Below are 18,235 nucleotides of genomic sequence, written 5' to 3' on the forward strand. Positions count from 1 at the left end.
CACTGATGAAAGTGCTGTGGTCATGTTACAGCAGATGATGAGACGGATGGCCAGACCCCCCAGATTCGCATGAGCACCCACTGGACACCCCAGGACTCCTCTGGGACATCCCCAGACCCTTCTGGATGACTCCAGGACCACTCAGACCCACATGAGAACTCCCTGGATCCTACCAGACCCTGCTGGGCCATTTCCAGATCAGCCCAGGGACTCCTCAGAGCTCTTGGGCCCACAGTGGGAACTTCTAGATCCTTCCATGGTGCCACAGGACCAACCCGGGGACTCCCTGGACATCCCAAGGTCACAGAATCACAGAATTGTAGGGGTTGGAAGGGACCTCCAGAGATCATCGAGTCCAACCCCCCTACCAAAGCAGGATCCCTACACCAGGTCCCTCTGGGATATCTCCAGACTCTTCTGGTTGAGTCCAGAAGATCCCCCTGGAGCCCCCAAACCTCTCTAGGATGTCTCATGCAGATCCTTCTGCATGATTCCAAGGGGGGATAAGAGGGGATAAAGGAGGGTGTGGGTGGGGTGAGAAAGGGGTCAGTGGGACTTTTTTGGGCTGGAAAGGGGGGTTGTGTGGAATCTAGGGGGGGAAGGTGTGAGTGAGTGGGACTGCTGTGGGGTGGAAAGGGGTTCTGGTGATGGAGGGAGGGATGGAAGGGAAAAACTGGGGAGTTGTGGGGAGCTTCTATAGGGTGTAAAAGAAATAATTAAAAAAAAATAAAATATTAAAAAAAAAAAAATAGGAGGACCCTGGGAACTACAGGCCAGTGAATTCTCACCTCTGTGCCTGGGAAGATCATGGAACAGATCATCCTGGATGACATGCTTGATCACATGAGGAAAGGGCGTGTGATCCGTGACAGCCAGCACGGCTTCACCAGAGGAAGGTCATGCTTGACCAATCTGGTGGCCTTTTATGATGGAGTGACGGCATCGGTGGACAAGGGAAAGCCGACCAATGTCATTTACCTGGACTTGAGCAAGGCCTTTGACATGGTCCCCCACCACATCCTTCTCTCCAAACTGGAGGGATGTGGATTTGATGGGTGGACCACTCGATGGATAAGAAACTGGTTGAAAGGCCACAGACAGAAGGTGGTCATCAATGCCTCCATGTCCAGGTGAGGCTGGTAATGAGTGGCTTCCCCCAGGGGTCTGTCTTGGGACCGGTGCTCTTTAACATCTTTATCAATGACATCGATGACGGAATCGAGTGCACCCTCAGCAAGTTTGCTGACGACACCAAGCTGAGTGGTGCGGTCGACACGGTTGAAGGACGGGATGCCATTCAGAGGGACCTCGAGAGGCTAGAAAGGTGGGCCTGGGTGAACCTGATGAGGTTCAACACGGCAAAGTGCAGAGTTTTGCACTTGGGCCGGAGGAATCCCAGGCATCCCTACAGACTGGAAGGAGCGGTCCTTGAGAGCAGCCCTGTGGAGAAGGACCTGGGGGTCTTGATGGATGAATTAACATGAGCCAGCAGTGTGCTCTTGTGGCTCGGAAGGCAAATGGTATCCTGGGCTCCATCAGAAGAGGGGTGGCCAGCAGGGACAGGAAGGTGATTGTTCTTGGTTGTTCCCCTCTTGTGAGGCCCCATCTGGAATACTGCGTCCAGGTCTGGAGCCCCCAGTACAAGAAAGACAGGGAGCTGTTGGAGAGGGTCCAGAGGAGGGCCACGAAGATGATCAGGGGACTGGAGCACCTCCCCTATGAAAACAGGCTGAGGGAGTTGGGCTTGTTCAACCTGGAGAAAAGAAGGCTGAGGAGTGACCTTATTGCAGCATTTCAGTACCTAAAAGGAGCCTACAAACAGGAGGGGAATCAACTCTTTGAAAGGGTTGATGACTGCAGGACGAGGGGAAATAGTTTGAAGTTGAGGGAGGGGAGATTTAGGTTGGACGTTGGGGAAATTCTTTACAGGTGCTGGAACAGCTGCCCAGAGAGGTTGTGGATGCCCTGTCCATCCCTGGAGGTGTTCAAGGCCAGATTGGATGGGGCCCTGGGCAGCCTGGCCTAGCATTAAACAGGGAGATTGGTGGCCCTGCATGTGGCAGGGGGGTTGGAGATTTGTGATCCTTGAAGTCCCTTCCAACCCTGGCCATTCTGTGATTCTGTGATTCTGTAAAGGGGGTCTAGGGCAGAGAGTGGGGGTTGTGGGGGGATGACTGGGGGGAGGAGAATGAAGCTTCCATGAGTGGAAAGGGGGCCTGGGGGAAGGAGGGAGGGAAGAGCTGGTGGTTGTGGGGGGCTACTATGGGACATAAGGGGGGTCCTGTTAGGGAATATTGGGGGTCAAAATGGGGGAATGGACTCTAGAGGTCAGGAAGGAGGGCATGGGGGGTACAGGGGACTCTATGGATCAGAAAATGGGGTCAGGAAGGAGGGGGGCAAACTGAGGGGACTGGGGGATGGTAGGAGACTATGGTTCAGAATAGGGGAATTAGAGTGGGGGTATTTGGGGGGACAGGGAATTCTTGAGGTCAGGTAGAGGGGACTGGGGGGGGGGTGAATCTGCGGGACAAAATGGGAAGACGTACGGGGGGGGCGGGAAAGGGGACACAAGGGATCAGAGTGGGGGACCGAGGAAGGAACGGGATGGGAGGGGGCCAGGCATGGGACCCTGGGGGTCAGAATGGGGAACAGGGGCAGACACTGGTGGAGGAACAACTGGGGAGGGGTGGACGAGGACTCCATCGATGAGAATGGGGGAATTGGAGGTGCGGACAGGGGGGAGAGTGGAACCCCAGGGGTCAGACTGAGGGACTCCAGGGGTTGTAGGCGACCCGTGGTGGAGGTGGGGGGAAGGCAGTGAAATACCCTGGGTGGGGGACGGGGGGCACGGGGCCTGAAGCCTGAGTGGGGCTCGAAGGGCAGTGGGGGGTGAAGAAGACCGGGAGAGTGGGGGGACGGAGAGCCCTCAGGGATCTCCTGGGGAGGTGGGAGAGCGACTCGGGGGAGGGCAGAGCTCCAAGGATGGGATGCAACAGGCAGGCATCAAGATACTCCCCTCGATCCTCCTTCCAAGCGTCTCTCTATGCAATTATCTGGATATTTCCAACCATACAAACACCATAATCCTCAAAGGAAGAGGAGGGATTGATGTGGGGTGCTCTGTTCGGCAGCAGGGATTAGCACATCGGTTTAAGAACCAACGTGTGAGTTTAGCAAAAGGAACCCATGAGCGATAGTTCCGAAACTTTCCGTTTCGGCTTCAGGGGGAGAACAGCCTCGTTTCTCCTCCGGAACTTCGCACGGGGACACAAATGAACGCTTCTCCCTTCTGCCTCAATGACTGTGCCTCGCAAGAAGCCTCGATCGCCGAGGTTCGCTGCTTCGGAGCTGTTCCAGCCAGAACCGCAGCGACCGACCGCGAGGTACGGGGGTTTTCGCTCGGTCCCCTCACCCAGGATCCCCGAGACAACAGAGCGGCCGGGCAGCTCTGGCGAGAGCGGCTGACGCGGCGGGGACGTCGCCAGGGCAACGGCTCTGCATCCGCGCCCCCGCCGAGAAGAAGCCTCTGGGAGGGCAGCCTCGCGTCGCTGCCCACCACAGACGGAGAGGAGGAGTCGGGCTGTGAGGATCAGGCGGGCTGTTTCAGCGAGGAGAAACCGTAAGCCGCCCGTACGCGGGACTACACCGCAAGGAGGGTTGCGATCGCTGTCGGTGAGCGGTAAGTGCGGGGGCTCCCGTTAACGAGCCGGCAACGGGGCGAGGGCAGAGCCAGCAGTACCGGCAGCGGGGCGGGGCTGATCAGTCACACCCCATTAGGCTATCGAGTAGTGTTAGTGTGCCCCCAGATGGACCCCTGGGGGACAGCGCTGGTGACCGGCCTCCGCCGGGATGTGGAGCCACTGACAACAACCCTCTGGCTTCCACCATCCAGCCAATTCTCTATCCACTCGAGAGGCTGCTCCTCAAATCCATCTCTCTCCAATTAGAGATAAGGATATGGGGCGGGACCATGTCAAAGGCATCACACAAGCCCAGGTGCATGACATCAGTTGCCCCTCCTTGGACCACCAGTGCCGGCACTCCCAATGTAGAAGGCCACCAGATGGCTCAGGCACGATCTGCCCTTGGTGAAGCTGTGCTGGCTGTCTTGGATCGCGTCCTCATCTCGCATGTGTCTGAGCATCTCTTCCAGGAGCATCCACTCCAAGATCTCCTTGCGCTCAGAGCTCTGCCTGGCAACCATCTGCCTTCCTTTCCCCTGTTCTGGATTTCCCTTCCAGCTGTGTTCCCCGTGAAAAGACAAATGGTTTCTCACTGTACAGCTGTTCCAGTCAAGCTTAATGTGGCCTTCAGACTGCCAGCTCAAATCTTTGTCTCAGTGCTGTCAGACAGAGAATGTAAATGTTCCCCTTGTGGACGGCAGTGTTGGTTTGAAACTCCCTGCCTACAGTTACAAGCAAATCCACCTTTGCAGAGCTCCTGGCAATACAGTTCCCAGCTGCAGGCAGGAGTGCTCACAAGCCCTCTGGGGAAAGGAGAGGCCTTTCAGAAGCCCTCATGTTCCCTGTGCCCCTGCCTGCTCCTCGTCCCCACAGAGCTCCCCTGCGGTTCTCCCACGGAATTTCTGTTGCTGGGAGGGAGCTATGGGGATACGAGGGGACACATCAATTCTTCTGCACAGGAAGTGTGCACGGCCAGCAGAGATGGCTGCCGTCCTGGGAATCCGCTCTTGGAGAGCATGGGCCTACCGGGCCTTGGGAGCAGCTCTTGTTGCCACCCAAACTCCTCTCTCAAAGCACGGCTCCATCACATTAGTTGATGGCAACAGACACGACACCAGCAGAAAGACTGGAAATAAGGCCAATTTATTTTTTTGGGGAGTACTGCGTCCAGGGCTGGGGCCCCAGTACAAGAAAGACGCAGAGCTTTGGATCGAATCCAGAGGAGGGCCACTAAGATGATCAGAGGGCTGGAGCACCTCTCCTATTGAGAAAGGTGGAGGGAACTGGGCTTGCTTAGTTTGGTGAGGAGAAGGCTCCGGGGAGACCTCATTGTGGCCAATTCTTGAAGGGAGGATATAAAGTGGAGGGGGAACGGCCGTTGACGAGGCTGGATAGTGACAGGACAAGGGGGAATGGTTTTAAACTGTGGAAGGGGGGGCAGAATTTGGTTAGATGTTAGCAGTTCTTCCCACGGAGGGTGGTGACGTGCTGGAACAGCTTGCCGAGAGGTGGGGGATGCCCCATCCCTGGAGGCGTTCTAGGCCAGGCTGGATATGGCTCTGGGCAGCCCGGTCTGGTGGTCGGCGACCCCGCACATAGCAGGTGGGTTGAAACTAGACGACCTTCAATGCCCTTTTCAACCTAGGCCATTCAATGAGTCTTTGATTCTATGATCTTCCATTCACAGGTGGAAATCTGGACAGCTTCCCAGCCCCCTTGCCGAGAGCTCCACCGCGGTCACCACCGTTGGCTGCACCTTCCCCTCTGGAGCGACGCGAGCATCGAGCACTACGGAGGTGAAAAGAACAGCGCACGGAGCGTTACGGGCTGAGCGCAGGCAAGTAGTGCAGGCTGGGCTCCAGCCCGGCTCTCAGGATCTGCTGCCTGTGGAGCTCACCAGGGGAGCTGCCGCTTCAGCTCCAGCTTCTGCCGGTTTCTTTCCGCTGTGCTGGCAAAAGCCTCTTGCTGATGGAGGTGCGGCTCCAACCTTTGGAGCACCTGAGCCACTCGTGGGGAAAGGAGGCTGCAGCAGGAGGAGAAAGTCATCCCTTGGGCTCTGCTGAGCCCCCCTGCCTCTCCCCTCACCCAGCCCAGCATCCCCGTGCTGCCGCGTGTCCCCACCCTTGCACCCCGCCAGAGTTTTTGGCCGGGCTGTGCCTGTCCCCGAGCTGCAGGGTCACAGCTGCCCGAGTGCCTCAGGCAGCCAGCAGAGCCCGCACACACTTACTCAGCGTGCAGTGCCAGCTTGGTCGCTGTTCCCATTTTACTTCCCGGCAGAGGATCCACATCCTTCCTCCACCTCCTCTCCACTTGCTGTCCCCTGGGCTGGGCTGGAGGATGCGGAGCACGCATGCTCTGCCTGGCCATCAGCTGCCAAAGAGGAGACGCTGTCAGCAAAGTGGCTGGGAGCACGGGGCTGTTTCTCAGAAGCCCTCTGTCAAGGGCCCCGCAGCAGGCCCCGGCAAGCAGGAGACTTGGCCCTGCCAGCCCACGGCTGCCCGCCGCCCTTCCCTTCTCCCTGCAGGGCTCTCCCTGCGAGGTGCCAAGCTCTCCTCCCCAGGAGGAGCAGGCCAGCCCCTGCCATGCTGCACGGCGCCTGTCCCGCTCCCCACCCCCTCAGTCCTGCTGAGCTCGCAGCCTGGCTCAGAGGATGGCGGCTGTTGCCAGTAGGCTCGATCCCTGACAGTACCTGGGGTGGACGCTGGTCCGCCCCTACGCTCCAGCCTTCCCACGCCGCCCTTTCTGCCCGTGCTTGCTCTACTTGCTGCTGGTGCATGGGCCACGTGCGGTCTACTTCTTTCCACAATGCAGACACTTCCCGGAGCTCCTGCAGAGACACAGCAGCATACAGGATCAGCCTCAGCCCCTGGGACTTTCCTTCAGCTCCACGCTCCTGCTCCTCGCCTCTGGCAGCCGGTCAGCACTGTTTTGTCCCTGAAGGACCAGGGGCCCTAAAGGCAGGACGGGATCCGCAACTTGTAGCAAACGTGGCTCAGAGGTCGTATTCCACTCTCATGGCCCCTGCTCAAAATCAGAGTGCTGTGGCAGGTGGCAGGCCAGGAGGCGAGAAAAGATAGGGAAGGTGTGCAGCACCCTCCATCTACTGAAGAGGAGCTGAAGGAGCGGGTAGAAATGTGAAATGAGGGCACCCCAAGGGCTGTGCTCCAGGTCACTGCACACACAGAGGCTTTTGCTTCCCTCCCTGTGGAAGCACTCAAGGCCAGGCTGGGTCAGGCTTAGAGCAACCTGGTCTAGAGACAGGTGTCCCTGCCTACAGCAGGGGATTGGAACTAGGTGGTCTGAGTGGCCCCTTCCAACCCAAACTTCTCTATGATTCTACCATTCTGTCATTTGTGCAGTCTCAAGCAGCACAGTCCCCGTAGCAAGGCAGAGCCGGTACCTGCAGCACCCTCTTAGACTCCTCTGTGGCAGGGAGTGCAGTGCTGGTCTGGGCAGGAATAGATGCTTCCTTCTGTCCCGCTTTCTTCGTCCCGCGGGAGCTGCCTGCACATGGCGGGAGCGCGCTGCAAACAGACACAAGAGGAGTCTGCAGGAGCCCAGGGCACCTCGGTCTCCCCCCGTGCTCCCACAGCCGTAAAGATGGGCTCCAGTGCAGTGCGGAGAGACCCCTGAAGGGAGAAGAGCTTCTGCCATCAATGGGGATCAGCATTCAGCTCCCCCAGGGATCGGGGGCCAGGGTGGAACATGAAGCTGGCGTGTCTGCCTCGAGCAATTGTGCTGCTTTGCAGACAATTCTCTGCTGCTCCCGGCCATTTCCAGAGAGCAGGGATAACACACCCAGCCAGACGTGGGACAGGAAGGGGAAGGTGGCTGCTGCCTTCTCACCAGGGATGATGTCGTTGGGAGACTGGAGGTCCTGCAGCCACAGCACCCCGATGTCCAGCTGGAAGACAGGCCTTAGCACCGAAACTGCCTCTTCTTTGCTGTGGAATTGCTCTCGGACCCCAGCAAAGACCCCAAGCCCCGGAACCAGGACTCCCTGCACGGGGAAAAGACAGAAAGGCTGACGAGTGTGTACTTTAGGGGCGGCAAAAGCCACAAACATCAAGAGCATGGGGTCACTGCTCTCCGCCCTCCCCACTCCTGATGGACAGCAGGGTGAGATGGGGCTCTCCGGAAAGCTTTGGAAAAATCTGTGATCCCTGCAAGACAGTCACCTTCGCATAGTATTTCCCAACATCCTTTGGCTAGAGAAGAGCCCGGGCATTTACAGCACAGGGCTTAAGCCTGGGACTTATTCCCAAGGACATCCTTGGCATAGGGCCAGAAAAAATCCCCCACCCATTTCTCCCTTGGCTCTCCCCGTTCTGATCACAGGGCAGAGCAAAGCCCCTGCGTGTGCCAAACGTTTGCTCAGGGCAGCTCTGGCCTTGGGTTTCCCTCCCAGTTGGCCAACAGGCTGCTCTGGGCACCCGGCTTGGGCTCAGCGTGCTGCTCAGTGTGGTGCTCAGGGAGGGACGGCTCTGTGAGGCCCACACTCTTGGCGGGACTGAACCTCTCTCCAGGGCAAGGGCCACCAGCATACCAGCCCACCTTGTCCAGCTTCATCTGTTCCAGGATGTAATCAGACACGGCATCCCAGACCGCCACAATCTCTGCAAAGGAAAGAAAAGACATGTCATGCTCCAGGACAGCCTCTTCACAACTGCTTGGCAAGCTCCTCACACAGACAGTGATCGATACAGGCACACGCGGCCAGAGAATGTAAATGTTCCCCTTGTGGACGGCAGTGTTGGTTTGAAACTCCCTGCCTACAGTTACAAGCAAATCCACCTTTGCAGAGCTCCTGGCAATACAGTTCCCAGCTGCAGGCAGGAGTGCTCACAAGCCCTCTGGGGAAAGGAGAGGCCTTTCAGAAGCCCTCATGTTCCCTGTGCCCCTGCCTGCTCCTCGTCCCCACAGAGCTCCCCTGCGGTTCTCCCACGGAATTTCTGTTGCTGGGAGGGAGCTATGGGGATACGAGGGGACACATCAATTCTTCTGCACAGGAAGTGTGCACGGCCAGCAGAGATGGCTGCCGTCCTGGGAATCCGCTCTTGGAGAGCATGGGCCTACCGGGCCTTGGGAGCAGCTCTTGTTGCCACCCAAACTCCTCTCTCAAAGCACGGCTCCATCACATTAGTTGATGGCAACAGACACGACACCAGCAGAAAGACTGGAAATAAGGCCAATTTATTTTTTTGGGGAGTACTGCGTCCAGGGCTGGGGCCCCAGTACAAGAAAGACGCAGAGCTTTGGATCGAATCCAGAGGAGGGCCACTAAGATGATCAGAGGGCTGGAGCACCTCTCCTATTGAGAAAGGTGGAGGGAACTGGGCTTGCTTAGTTTGGTGAGGAGAAGGCTCCGGGGAGACCTCATTGTGGCCAATTCTTGAAGGGAGGATATAAAGTGGAGGGGGAACGGCCGTTGACGAGGCTGGATAGTGACAGGACAAGGGGGAATGGTTTTAAACTGTGGAAGGGGGGGCAGAATTTGGTTAGATGTTAGCAGTTCTTCCCACGGAGGGTGGTGACGTGCTGGAACAGCTTGCCGAGAGGTGGGGGATGCCCCATCCCTGGAGGCGTTCTAGGCCAGGCTGGATATGGCTCTGGGCAGCCCGGTCTGGTGGTCGGCGACCCCGCACATAGCAGGTGGGTTGAAACTAGACGACCTTCAATGCCCTTTTCAACCTAGGCCATTCAATGAGTCTTTGATTCTATGATCTTCCATTCACAGGTGGAAATCTGGACAGCTTCCCAGCCCCCTTGCCGAGAGCTCCACCGCGGTCACCACCGTTGGCTGCACCTTCCCCTCTGGAGCGACGCGAGCATCGAGCACTACGGAGGTGAAAAGAACAGCGCACGGAGCGTTACGGGCTGAGCGCAGGCAAGTAGTGCAGGCTGGGCTCCAGCCCGGCTCTCAGGATCTGCTGCCTGTGGAGCTCACCAGGGGAGCTGCCGCTTCAGCTCCAGCTTCTGCCGGTTTCTTTCCGCTGTGCTGGCAAAAGCCTCTTGCTGATGGAGGTGCGGCTCCAACCTTTGGAGCACCTGAGCCACTCGTGGGGAAAGGAGGCTGCAGCAGGAGGAGAAAGTCATCCCTTGGGCTCTGCTGAGCCCCCCTGCCTCTCCCCTCACCCAGCCCAGCATCCCCGTGCTGCCGCGTGTCCCCACCCTTGCACCCCGCCAGAGTTTTTGGCCGGGCTGTGCCTGTCCCCGAGCTGCAGGGTCACAGCTGCCCGAGTGCCTCAGGCAGCCAGCAGAGCCCGCACACACTTACTCAGCGTGCAGTGCCAGCTTGGTCGCTGTTCCCATTTTACTTCCCGGCAGAGGATCCACATCCTTCCTCCACCTCCTCTCCACTTGCTGTCCCCTGGGCTGGGCTGGAGGATGCGGAGCACGCATGCTCTGCCTGGCCATCAGCTGCCAAAGAGGAGACGCTGTCAGCAAAGTGGCTGGGAGCACGGGGCTGTTTCTCAGAAGCCCTCTGTCAAGGGCCCCGCAGCAGGCCCCGGCAAGCAGGAGACTTGGCCCTGCCAGCCCACGGCTGCCCGCCGCCCTTCCCTTCTCCCTGCAGGGCTCTCCCTGCGAGGTGCCAAGCTCTCCTCCCCAGGAGGAGCAGGCCAGCCCCTGCCATGCTGCACGGCGCCTGTCCCGCTCCCCACCCCCTCAGTCCTGCTGAGCTCGCAGCCTGGCTCAGAGGATGGCGGCTGTTGCCAGTAGGCTCGATCCCTGACAGTACCTGGGGTGGACGCTGGTCCGCCCCTACGCTCCAGCCTTCCCACGCCGCCCTTTCTGCCCGTGCTTGCTCTACTTGCTGCTGGTGCATGGGCCACGTGCGGTCTACTTCTTTCCACAATGCAGACACTTCCCGGAGCTCCTGCAGAGACACAGCAGCATACAGGATCAGCCTCAGCCCCTGGGACTTTCCTTCAGCTCCACGCTCCTGCTCCTCGCCTCTGGCAGCCGGTCAGCACTGTTTTGTCCCTGAAGGACCAGGGGCCCTAAAGGCAGGACGGGATCCGCAACTTGTAGCAAACGTGGCTCAGAGGTCGTATTCCACTCTCATGGCCCCTGCTCAAAATCAGAGTGCTGTGGCAGGTGGCAGGCCAGGAGGCGAGAAAAGATAGGGAAGGTGTGCAGCACCCTCCATCTACTGAAGAGGAGCTGAAGGAGCGGGTAGAAATGTGAAATGAGGGCACCCCAAGGGCTGTGCTCCAGGTCACTGCACACACAGAGGCTTTTGCTTCCCTCCCTGTGGAAGCACTCAAGGCCAGGCTGGGTCAGGCTTAGAGCAACCTGGTCTAGAGACAGGTGTCCCTGCCTACAGCAGGGGATTGGAACTAGGTGGTCTGAGTGGCCCCTTCCAACCCAAACTTCTCTATGATTCTACCATTCTGTCATTTGTGCAGTCTCAAGCAGCACAGTCCCCGTAGCAAGGCAGAGCCGGTACCTGCAGCACCCTCTTAGACTCCTCTGTGGCAGGGAGTGCAGTGCTGGTCTGGGCAGGAATAGATGCTTCCTTCTGTCCCGCTTTCTTCGTCCCGCGGGAGCTGCCTGCACATGGCGGGAGCGCGCTGCAAACAGACACAAGAGGAGTCTGCAGGAGCCCAGGGCACCTCGGTCTCCCCCCGTGCTCCCACAGCCGTAAAGATGGGCTCCAGTGCAGTGCGGAGAGACCCCTGAAGGGAGAAGAGCTTCTGCCATCAATGGGGATCAGCATTCAGCTCCCCCAGGGATCGGGGGCCAGGGTGGAACATGAAGCTGGCGTGTCTGCCTCGAGCAATTGTGCTGCTTTGCAGACAATTCTCTGCTGCTCCCGGCCATTTCCAGAGAGCAGGGATAACACACCCAGCCAGACGTGGGACAGGAAGGGGAAGGTGGCTGCTGCCTTCTCACCAGGGATGATGTCGTTGGGAGACTGGAGGTCCTGCAGCCACAGCACCCCGATGTCCAGCTGGAAGACAGGCCTTAGCACCGAAACTGCCTCTTCTTTGCTGTGGAATTGCTCTCGGACCCCAGCAAAGACCCCAAGCCCCGGAACCAGGACTCCCTGCACGGGGAAAAGACAGAAAGGCTGACGAGTGTGTACTTTAGGGGCGGCAAAAGCCACAAACATCAAGAGCATGGGGTCACTGCTCTCCGCCCTCCCCACTCCTGATGGACAGCAGGGTGAGATGGGGCTCTCCGGAAAGCTTTGGAAAAATCTGTGATCCCTGCAAGACAGTCACCTTCGCATAGTATTTCCCAACATCCTTTGGCTAGAGAAGAGCCCGGGCATTTACAGCACAGGGCTTAAGCCTGGGACTTATTCCCAAGGACATCCTTGGCATAGGGCCAGAAAAAATCCCCCACCCATTTCTCCCTTGGCTCTCCCCGTTCTGATCACAGGGCAGAGCAAAGCCCCTGCGTGTGCCAAACGTTTGCTCAGGGCAGCTCTGGCCTTGGGTTTCCCTCCCAGTTGGCCAACAGGCTGCTCTGGGCACCCGGCTTGGGCTCAGCGTGCTGCTCAGTGTGGTGCTCAGGGAGGGACGGCTCTGTGAGGCCCACACTCTTGGCGGGACTGAACCTCTCTCCAGGGCAAGGGCCACCAGCATACCAGCCCACCTTGTCCAGCTTCATCTGTTCCAGGATGTAATCAGACACGGCATCCCAGACCGCCACAATCTCTGCAAAGGAAAGAAAAGACATGTCATGCTCCAGGACAGCCTCTTCACAACTGCTTGGCAAGCTCCTCACACAGACAGTGATCGATACAGGCACACGCGGCCAGAGAATGTAAATGTTCCCCTTGTGGACGGCAGTGTTGGTTTGAAACTCCCTGCCTACAGTTACAAGCAAATCCACCTTTGCAGAGCTCCTGGCAATACAGTTCCCAGCTGCAGGCAGGAGTGCTCACAAGCCCTCTGGGGAAAGGAGAGGCCTTTCAGAAGCCCTCATGTTCCCTGTGCCCCTGCCTGCTCCTCGTCCCCACAGAGCTCCCCTGCGGTTCTCCCACGGAATTTCTGTTGCTGGGAGGGAGCTATGGGGATACGAGGGGACACATCAATTCTTCTGCACAGGAAGTGTGCACGGCCAGCAGAGATGGCTGCCGTCCTGGGAATCCGCTCTTGGAGAGCATGGGCCTACCGGGCCTTGGGAGCAGCTCTTGTTGCCACCCAAACTCCTCTCTCAAAGCATGGCTCCATCACATTAGTTGATGGCAACAGACACGACACCAGCAGAAAGACTGGAAATAAGGCCAATTTATTTTTTTGGGGAGTACTGCGTCCAGGGCTGGGGCCCCAGTACAAGAAAGACGCAGAGCTTTGGATCGAATCCAGAGGAGGGCCACTAAGATGATCAGAGGGCTGGAGCACCTCTCCTATTGAGAAAGGTGGAGGGAACTGGGCTTGCTTAGTTTGGTGAGGAGAAGGCTCCGGGGAGACCTCATTGTGGCCAATTCTTGAAGGGAGGATATAAAGTGGAGGGGGAACGGCCGTTGACGAGGCTGGATAGTGACAGGACAAGGGGGAATGGTTTTAAACTGTGGAAGGGGGGGCAGAATTTGGTTAGATGTTAGCAGTTCTTCCCACGGAGGGTGGTGACGTGCTGGAACAGCTTGCCGAGAGGTGGGGGATGCCCCATCCCTGGAGGCGTTCTAGGCCAGGCTGGATATGGCTCTGGGCAGCCCGGTCTGGTGGTCGGCGACCCCGCACATAGCAGGTGGGTTGAAACTAGACGACCTTCAATGCCCTTTTCAACCTAGGCCATTCAATGAGTCTTTGATTCTATGATCTTCCATTCACAGGTGGAAATCTGGACAGCTTCCCAGCCCCCTTGCCGAGAGCTCCACCGCGGTCACCACCGTTGGCTGCACCTTCCCCTCTGGAGCGACGCGAGCATCGAGCACTACGGAGGTGAAAAGAACAGCGCACGGAGCGTTACGGGCTGAGCGCAGGCAAGTAGTGCAGGCTGGGCTCCAGCCCGGCTCTCAGGATCTGCTGCCTGTGGAGCTCACCAGGGGAGCTGCCGCTTCAGCTCCAGCTTCTGCCGGTTTCTTTCCGCTGTGCTGGCAAAAGCCTCTTGCTGATGGAGGTGCGGCTCCAACCTTTGGAGCACCTGAGCCACTCGTGGGGAAAGGAGGCTGCAGCAGGAGGAGAAAGTCATCCCTTGGGCTCTGCTGAGCCCCCCTGCCTCTCCCCTCACCCAGCCCAGCATCCCCGTGCTGCCGCGTGTCCCCACCCTTGCACCCCGCCAGAGTTTTTGGCCGGGCTGTGCCTGTCCCCGAGCTGCAGGGTCACAGCTGCCCGAGTGCCTCAGGCAGCCAGCAGAGCCCGCACACACTTACTCAGCGTGCAGTGCCAGCTTGGTCGCTGTTCCCATTTTACTTCCCGGCAGAGGATCCACATCCTTCCTCCACCTCCTCTCCACTTGCTGTCCCCTGGGCTGGGCTGGAGGATGCGGAGCACGCATGCTCTGCCTGGCCATCAGCTGCCAAAGAGGAGACGCTGTCAGCAAAGTGGCTGGGAGCACGGGGCTGTTTCTCAGAAGCCCTCTGTCAAGGGCCCCGCAGCAGGCCCCGGCAAGCAGGAGACTTGGCCCTGCCAGCCCACGGCTGCCCGCCGCCCTTCCCTTCTCCCTGCAGGGCTCTCCCTGCGAGGTGCCAAGCTCTCCTCCCCAGGAGGAGCAGGCCAGCCCCTGCCATGCTGCACGGCGCCTGTCCCGCTCCCCACCCCCTCAGTCCTGCTGAGCTCGCAGCCTGGCTCAGAGGATGGCGGCTGTTGCCAGTAGGCTCGATCCCTGACAGTACCTGGGGTGGACGCTGGTCCGCCCCTACGCTCCAGCCTTCCCACGCCGCCCTTTCTGCCCGTGCTTGCTCTACTTGCTGCTGGTGCATGGGCCACGTGCGGTCTACTTCTTTCCACAATGCAGACACTTCCCGGAGCTCCTGCAGAGACACAGCAGCATACAGGATCAGCCTCAGCCCCTGGGACTTTCCTTCAGCTCCACGCTCCTGCTCCTCGCCTCTGGCAGCCGGTCAGCACTGTTTTGTCCCTGAAGGACCAGGGGCCCTAAAGGCAGGACGGGATCCGCAACTTGTAGCAAACGTGGCTCAGAGGTCGTATTCCACTCTCATGGCCCCTGCTCAAAATCAGAGTGCTGTGGCAGGTGGCAGGCCAGGAGGCGAGAAAAGATAGGGAAGGTGTGCAGCACCCTCCATCTACTGAAGAGGAGCTGAAGGAGCGGGTAGAAATGTGAAATGAGGGCACCCCAAGGGCTGTGCTCCAGGTCACTGCACACACAGAGGCTTTTGCTTCCCTCCCTGTGGAAGCACTCAAGGCCAGGCTGGGTCAGGCTTAGAGCAACCTGGTCTAGAGACAGGTGTCCCTGCCTACAGCAGGGGATTGGAACTAGGTGGTCTGAGTGGCCCCTTCCAACCCAAACTTCTCTATGATTCTACCATTCTGTCATTTGTGCAGTCTCAAGCAGCACAGTCCCCGTAGCAAGGCAGGGCCGGTACCTGCAGCACCCTCTTAGACTCCTCTGTGGCAGGGAGTGCAGTGCTGGTCTGGGCAGGAGTAGATGCTTCCTTCTGTCCCGCTTTCTTCGTCCCGCGGGAGCTGCCTGCACATGGCGGGAGCGCGCTGCAAACAGACACAAGAGGAGTCTGCAGGAGCCCAAGGCACCTCGGTCTCCCCCCGTGCTCCCACAGCCGTAAAGATGGGCTCCGGTGCAGTGCGGAGAGACCCCTGAAGGGAGAAGAGCTTCTGCCATCAATGGGGATCAGCATTCAGCTCCCCCAGGGATCGGGGGCCAGGGTGGAACATGAAGCTGGCGTGTCTGCCTCGAGCAATTGTGCTGCGTGCTTGCCATCCCTGGAGAGAACGGCTCCCACTGGGACACGTGTGTCAGGAGCCTTTCTGGGTGCTGAGAGCTGGCAGCTCCAAAGGGGAGGCTACTCCTACACGAGCACACGCATCTCCTTCTTCTTTTCGCCCAAGGCTCTCACCTGGCAGAAGGCTCCTTCGCCACATCTTTCTGCCTTGAGCTTGGCTTGCGCTGCAGCAGCATGGAGGGGGGAAGTGTCTTCCGCCTCTGCAGCAGCCTGCTGGCAGAGCCCCCTGGAACCAAGACAGAAAGAAGTTCTTCAGAGCAGCCCCACGGACACAGCACGTGAACCTGGATCCGGTCACCCGGCACGGGACAGGGCCCACCTCCCTACAGCTGGGACCCGTTCCCTCACCTCTACTCATCTTCCGCTCTACTGCAGCTTTCTTTTCCGCGGCAACCTCTGCTCTGCTCTTTTCCACAGTGAGCTGAAACCTGGAAACAAAGAGTGACAACCCTTGAAGAAGGATGACCTCCTACCCATGCAGCTGTTGGCGGTATTTATCTATGTGCTATGCAAAGCGTGGCATCCTTTTCCTTCCTGGCCACGCCAAACCAGCACACGTAGCCCAAATTCCTCTGCACGTGCAGTCCATTCTCTCTGATGAGAATCGGGACAGCTTGGGCACCAGTAACACAACCATGATTCCCAGGAGCCAGACTTTCCAGGATTTCTACCCGACTGGATGCCGAGCACGGAGACCCAGCAGGGCACGTCTCAGAGGAGGAGGTGGGAAATAAGCCTGTCTCCTGGCCAGCTAAGTGCTGCAGAGGAAATGCGCTCACCTCGGGAACACCCGGATCCCATGGGCGGTGGTCTCTGGCCCGAAGTCAGCAGAATCTTCTGTCCAAAATCTCTGCAAAGGGACACAGACCTGCTGGAGGCTTGCCAAGGCCATTTTTTCATGGCTCTTCTTGACAGGAAGCAAGCCTGGCTCCCATGCCAAGAGAAAGCTGCTCTCCACCAAAGCCTCTTCCGTGAACATCAGAGCTTTGTTCTGCTCTGAAGGAGCAGGATGGCCAAATAGAGAGGCTGTGCAAGAGCACTGCCAGGCTTTCTGCAGGGGCAGAGATCCAGGAAATCTCTTTGCCAGTGGAGAAAGCCGTGGGGACAAGCATTGGACTGGCCTGCCACATCCAGGCTGGCCAGCAGTGATCTGATGGCGCACCCTCAAAACCTCCTCAACTTACAGTGCGGAACAGAGAAAGGACGGTGGCATTGCTTTCCAGCGTTGCAATGCAGCTGCAGAAGAACCTCATGAGGAGGAAGTCATCTTGGCACGTCATAACGCCGATGTTCTTAAAGACAAATGAGACGGGCTCCCTGTTCCTCAGGAGGTGACAGTATAAGAGCACGCTCTCTCGCACGCAGCGCAGCACCACGTTCAGCGGGACGCCGGAGGCTCGCGAGAGCTGCCGGTAGTTGAGCGACTCAATCTTGACATCGTCTGCAAGGAGAAGGCACAGCCTCACTGCCACAGCAAGCCACATTCCCATGCAACATGATCGTGACCAAATCCCATAGAAAAGGTCTTTCGGAGAAACAGCTCTTGAGCTGTGGTTCCTTCGGGACGAACTCACGCTGTACCCCGAGCTTTGCAGACAATTCTCTGCTGCTCCCGGCCATTTCCAGAGAGCAGGGATAACACACCCAGCCAGACGTGGGACAGGAAGGGGAAGGTGGCTGCTGCCTTCTCACCAGGGATGATGTCGTTGGGAGACTGGAGGTCCTGCAGCCACAGCACCCCGATGTCCAGCTGGAAGACAGGCCTTAGCACCGAAACTGCCTCTTCTTTGCTGTGGAATTGCTCTCGGACCCCAGCAAAGACCCCAAGCCCCGGAACCAGGACTCCCTGCACGGGGAAAAGACAGAAAGGCTGACGAGTGTGTACTTTAGGGGCGGCAAAAGCCACAAACATCAAGAGCATGGGGTCACTGCTCTCCGCCCTCCCCACTCCTGATGGACAGCAGGGTGAGATGGGGCTCTCCGGAAAGCTTTGGAAAAATCTGTGATCCCTGCAAGACAGTCACCTTCGCATAGTATTTCCCAACATCCTTTGGCTAGAGAAGAGCCCGGGCATTTACAGCACAGGGCTTAAGCCTGGGACTTATTCCCAAGGACATCCTTGGCATAGGGCCAGAAAAAATCCCCCACCCATTTCTCCCTTGGCTCTCCCCGTTCTGATCACAGGGCAGAGCAAAGCCCCTGCGTGTGCCAAACGTTTGCTCAGGGCAGCTCTGGCCTTGGGTTTCCCTCCCAGTTGGCCAACAGGCTGCTCTGGGCACCCGGCTTGGGCTCAGCGTGCTGCTCAGTGTGGTGCTCAGGGAGGGACGGCTCTGTGAGGCCCACACTCTTGGCGGGACTGAACCTCTCTCCAGGGCAAGGGCCACCAGCATACCAGCCCACCTTGTCCAGCTTCATCTGTTCCAGGATGTAATCAGACACGGCATCCCAGACCGCCACAATCTCTGCAAAGGAAAGAAAAGACATGTCATGCTCCAGGACAGCCTCTTCACAACTGCTTGGCAAGCTCCTCACACAGACAGTGATCGATACAGGCACACGCGGCCAGAGAATGTAAATGTTCCCCTTGTGGACGGCAGTGTTGGTTTGAAACTCCCTGCCTACAGTTACAAGCAAATCCACCTTTGCAGAGCTCCTGGCAATACAGTTCCCAGCTGCA

The 18,235-nt window shown here is 58.4% G+C and overlaps 3 protein-coding genes across 4 annotated transcripts; all 3 read right to left on the reverse strand.

Moving 5' to 3' along the window:
- Positions 1-4,264: 4,264 nt before the first annotated feature.
- On the reverse strand, positions 4,265-7,723 carry LOC149911695 (uncharacterized; the record flags this gene model as incomplete). Its single annotated transcript, XM_090133367.1, has 6 exons — positions 4,265-5,471; positions 5,581-5,706; positions 5,911-6,053; positions 6,373-6,510; positions 7,084-7,207; positions 7,530-7,723. Coding segments are annotated over 6 exons (846 nt in total), but the record flags the coding sequence as incomplete, so codon positions are not given.
- A 3,665-nt stretch (positions 7,724-11,388) lies between these two features.
- On the reverse strand, positions 11,389-12,849 carry LOC149911696 (coiled-coil domain-containing protein 81-like). Its single transcript, XM_090133366.1, has 2 exons — positions 12,288-12,849; positions 11,389-11,733 (listed from the first exon to the last, which is right to left on the reverse strand). The coding sequence occupies exons 1-2, from the start codon at positions 12,369-12,371 to the stop codon at positions 11,404-11,406; spliced, it is 414 nt and encodes a 137-aa protein (XP_089989492.1). The 5' UTR covers positions 12,372-12,849; the 3' UTR covers positions 11,389-11,403.
- Positions 12,850-12,911: 62 nt separating this feature from the next.
- LOC149911697 (uncharacterized) lies at positions 12,912-18,078 on the reverse strand. 2 transcript variants are annotated; one of them, XM_090133364.1, is made up of 11 exons: positions 17,959-18,078; positions 17,251-17,404; positions 16,743-16,999; positions 16,338-16,408; positions 15,907-15,986; positions 15,673-15,784; positions 15,184-15,307; positions 14,473-14,610; positions 14,011-14,153; positions 13,681-13,806; positions 12,912-13,571 (listed from the first exon to the last, which is right to left on the reverse strand). In XM_090133364.1, the coding sequence occupies exons 1-11, from the start codon at positions 18,040-18,042 to the stop codon at positions 13,451-13,453; spliced, it is 1,410 nt and encodes a 469-aa protein (XP_089989490.1). In that variant the 5' UTR covers positions 18,043-18,078; the 3' UTR covers positions 12,912-13,450. The 2 variants fall into 2 exon arrangements, with proteins under 2 accessions (XP_089989490.1, XP_089989491.1); XM_090133365.1 differs by lacking the exon at positions 17,959-18,078 and having other exon boundaries at positions 12,916-13,571; positions 17,251-17,887.
- Positions 18,079-18,235: the final 157 nt, after the last annotated feature.

This window comes from Phasianus colchicus, unplaced genomic scaffold (assembly GCF_987193195.1).
Source record: "Phasianus colchicus unplaced genomic scaffold, bPhaCol1.hap1.1 HAP1_SCAFFOLD_59, whole genome shotgun sequence".
Classification (NCBI taxonomy): Eukaryota; Metazoa; Chordata; class Aves; order Galliformes; family Phasianidae; genus Phasianus; species Phasianus colchicus.

What these genes read in the sequence shown, in the direction of transcription:
- LOC149911696 (XM_090133366.1), bottom strand. Translation starts at nt 12,371, where the DNA reads ATGTCTTTTCTTTCCTTTGCAGAGATTGTGGCGGTCTGGGATGCCGTG. An exon ending in AACAGATGAAGCTGGACAAG is followed by an intron (nt 11,734 to 12,287) that starts GTGGGCTGGTAT and finishes TTCCCCGTGCAG; the next exon opens with GGAGTCCTGGTTCCGGGGCT.
- LOC149911697 (XM_090133364.1), bottom strand. Translation starts at nt 18,042, where the DNA reads ATGTCTTTTCTTTCCTTTGCAGAGATTGTGGCGGTCTGGGATGCCGTG. An exon ending in TCCCAACGACATCATCCCTG is followed by an intron (nt 17,000 to 17,250) that starts GTGAGAAGGCAG and finishes TTCTCCTTGCAG; the next exon opens with ACGATGTCAAGATTGAGTCG. An exon ending in TCCTTTCTCTGTTCCGCACT is followed by an intron (nt 16,409 to 16,742) that starts GTAAGTTGAGGA and finishes GTCCCTTTGCAG; the next exon opens with AGATTTTGGACAGAAGATTC.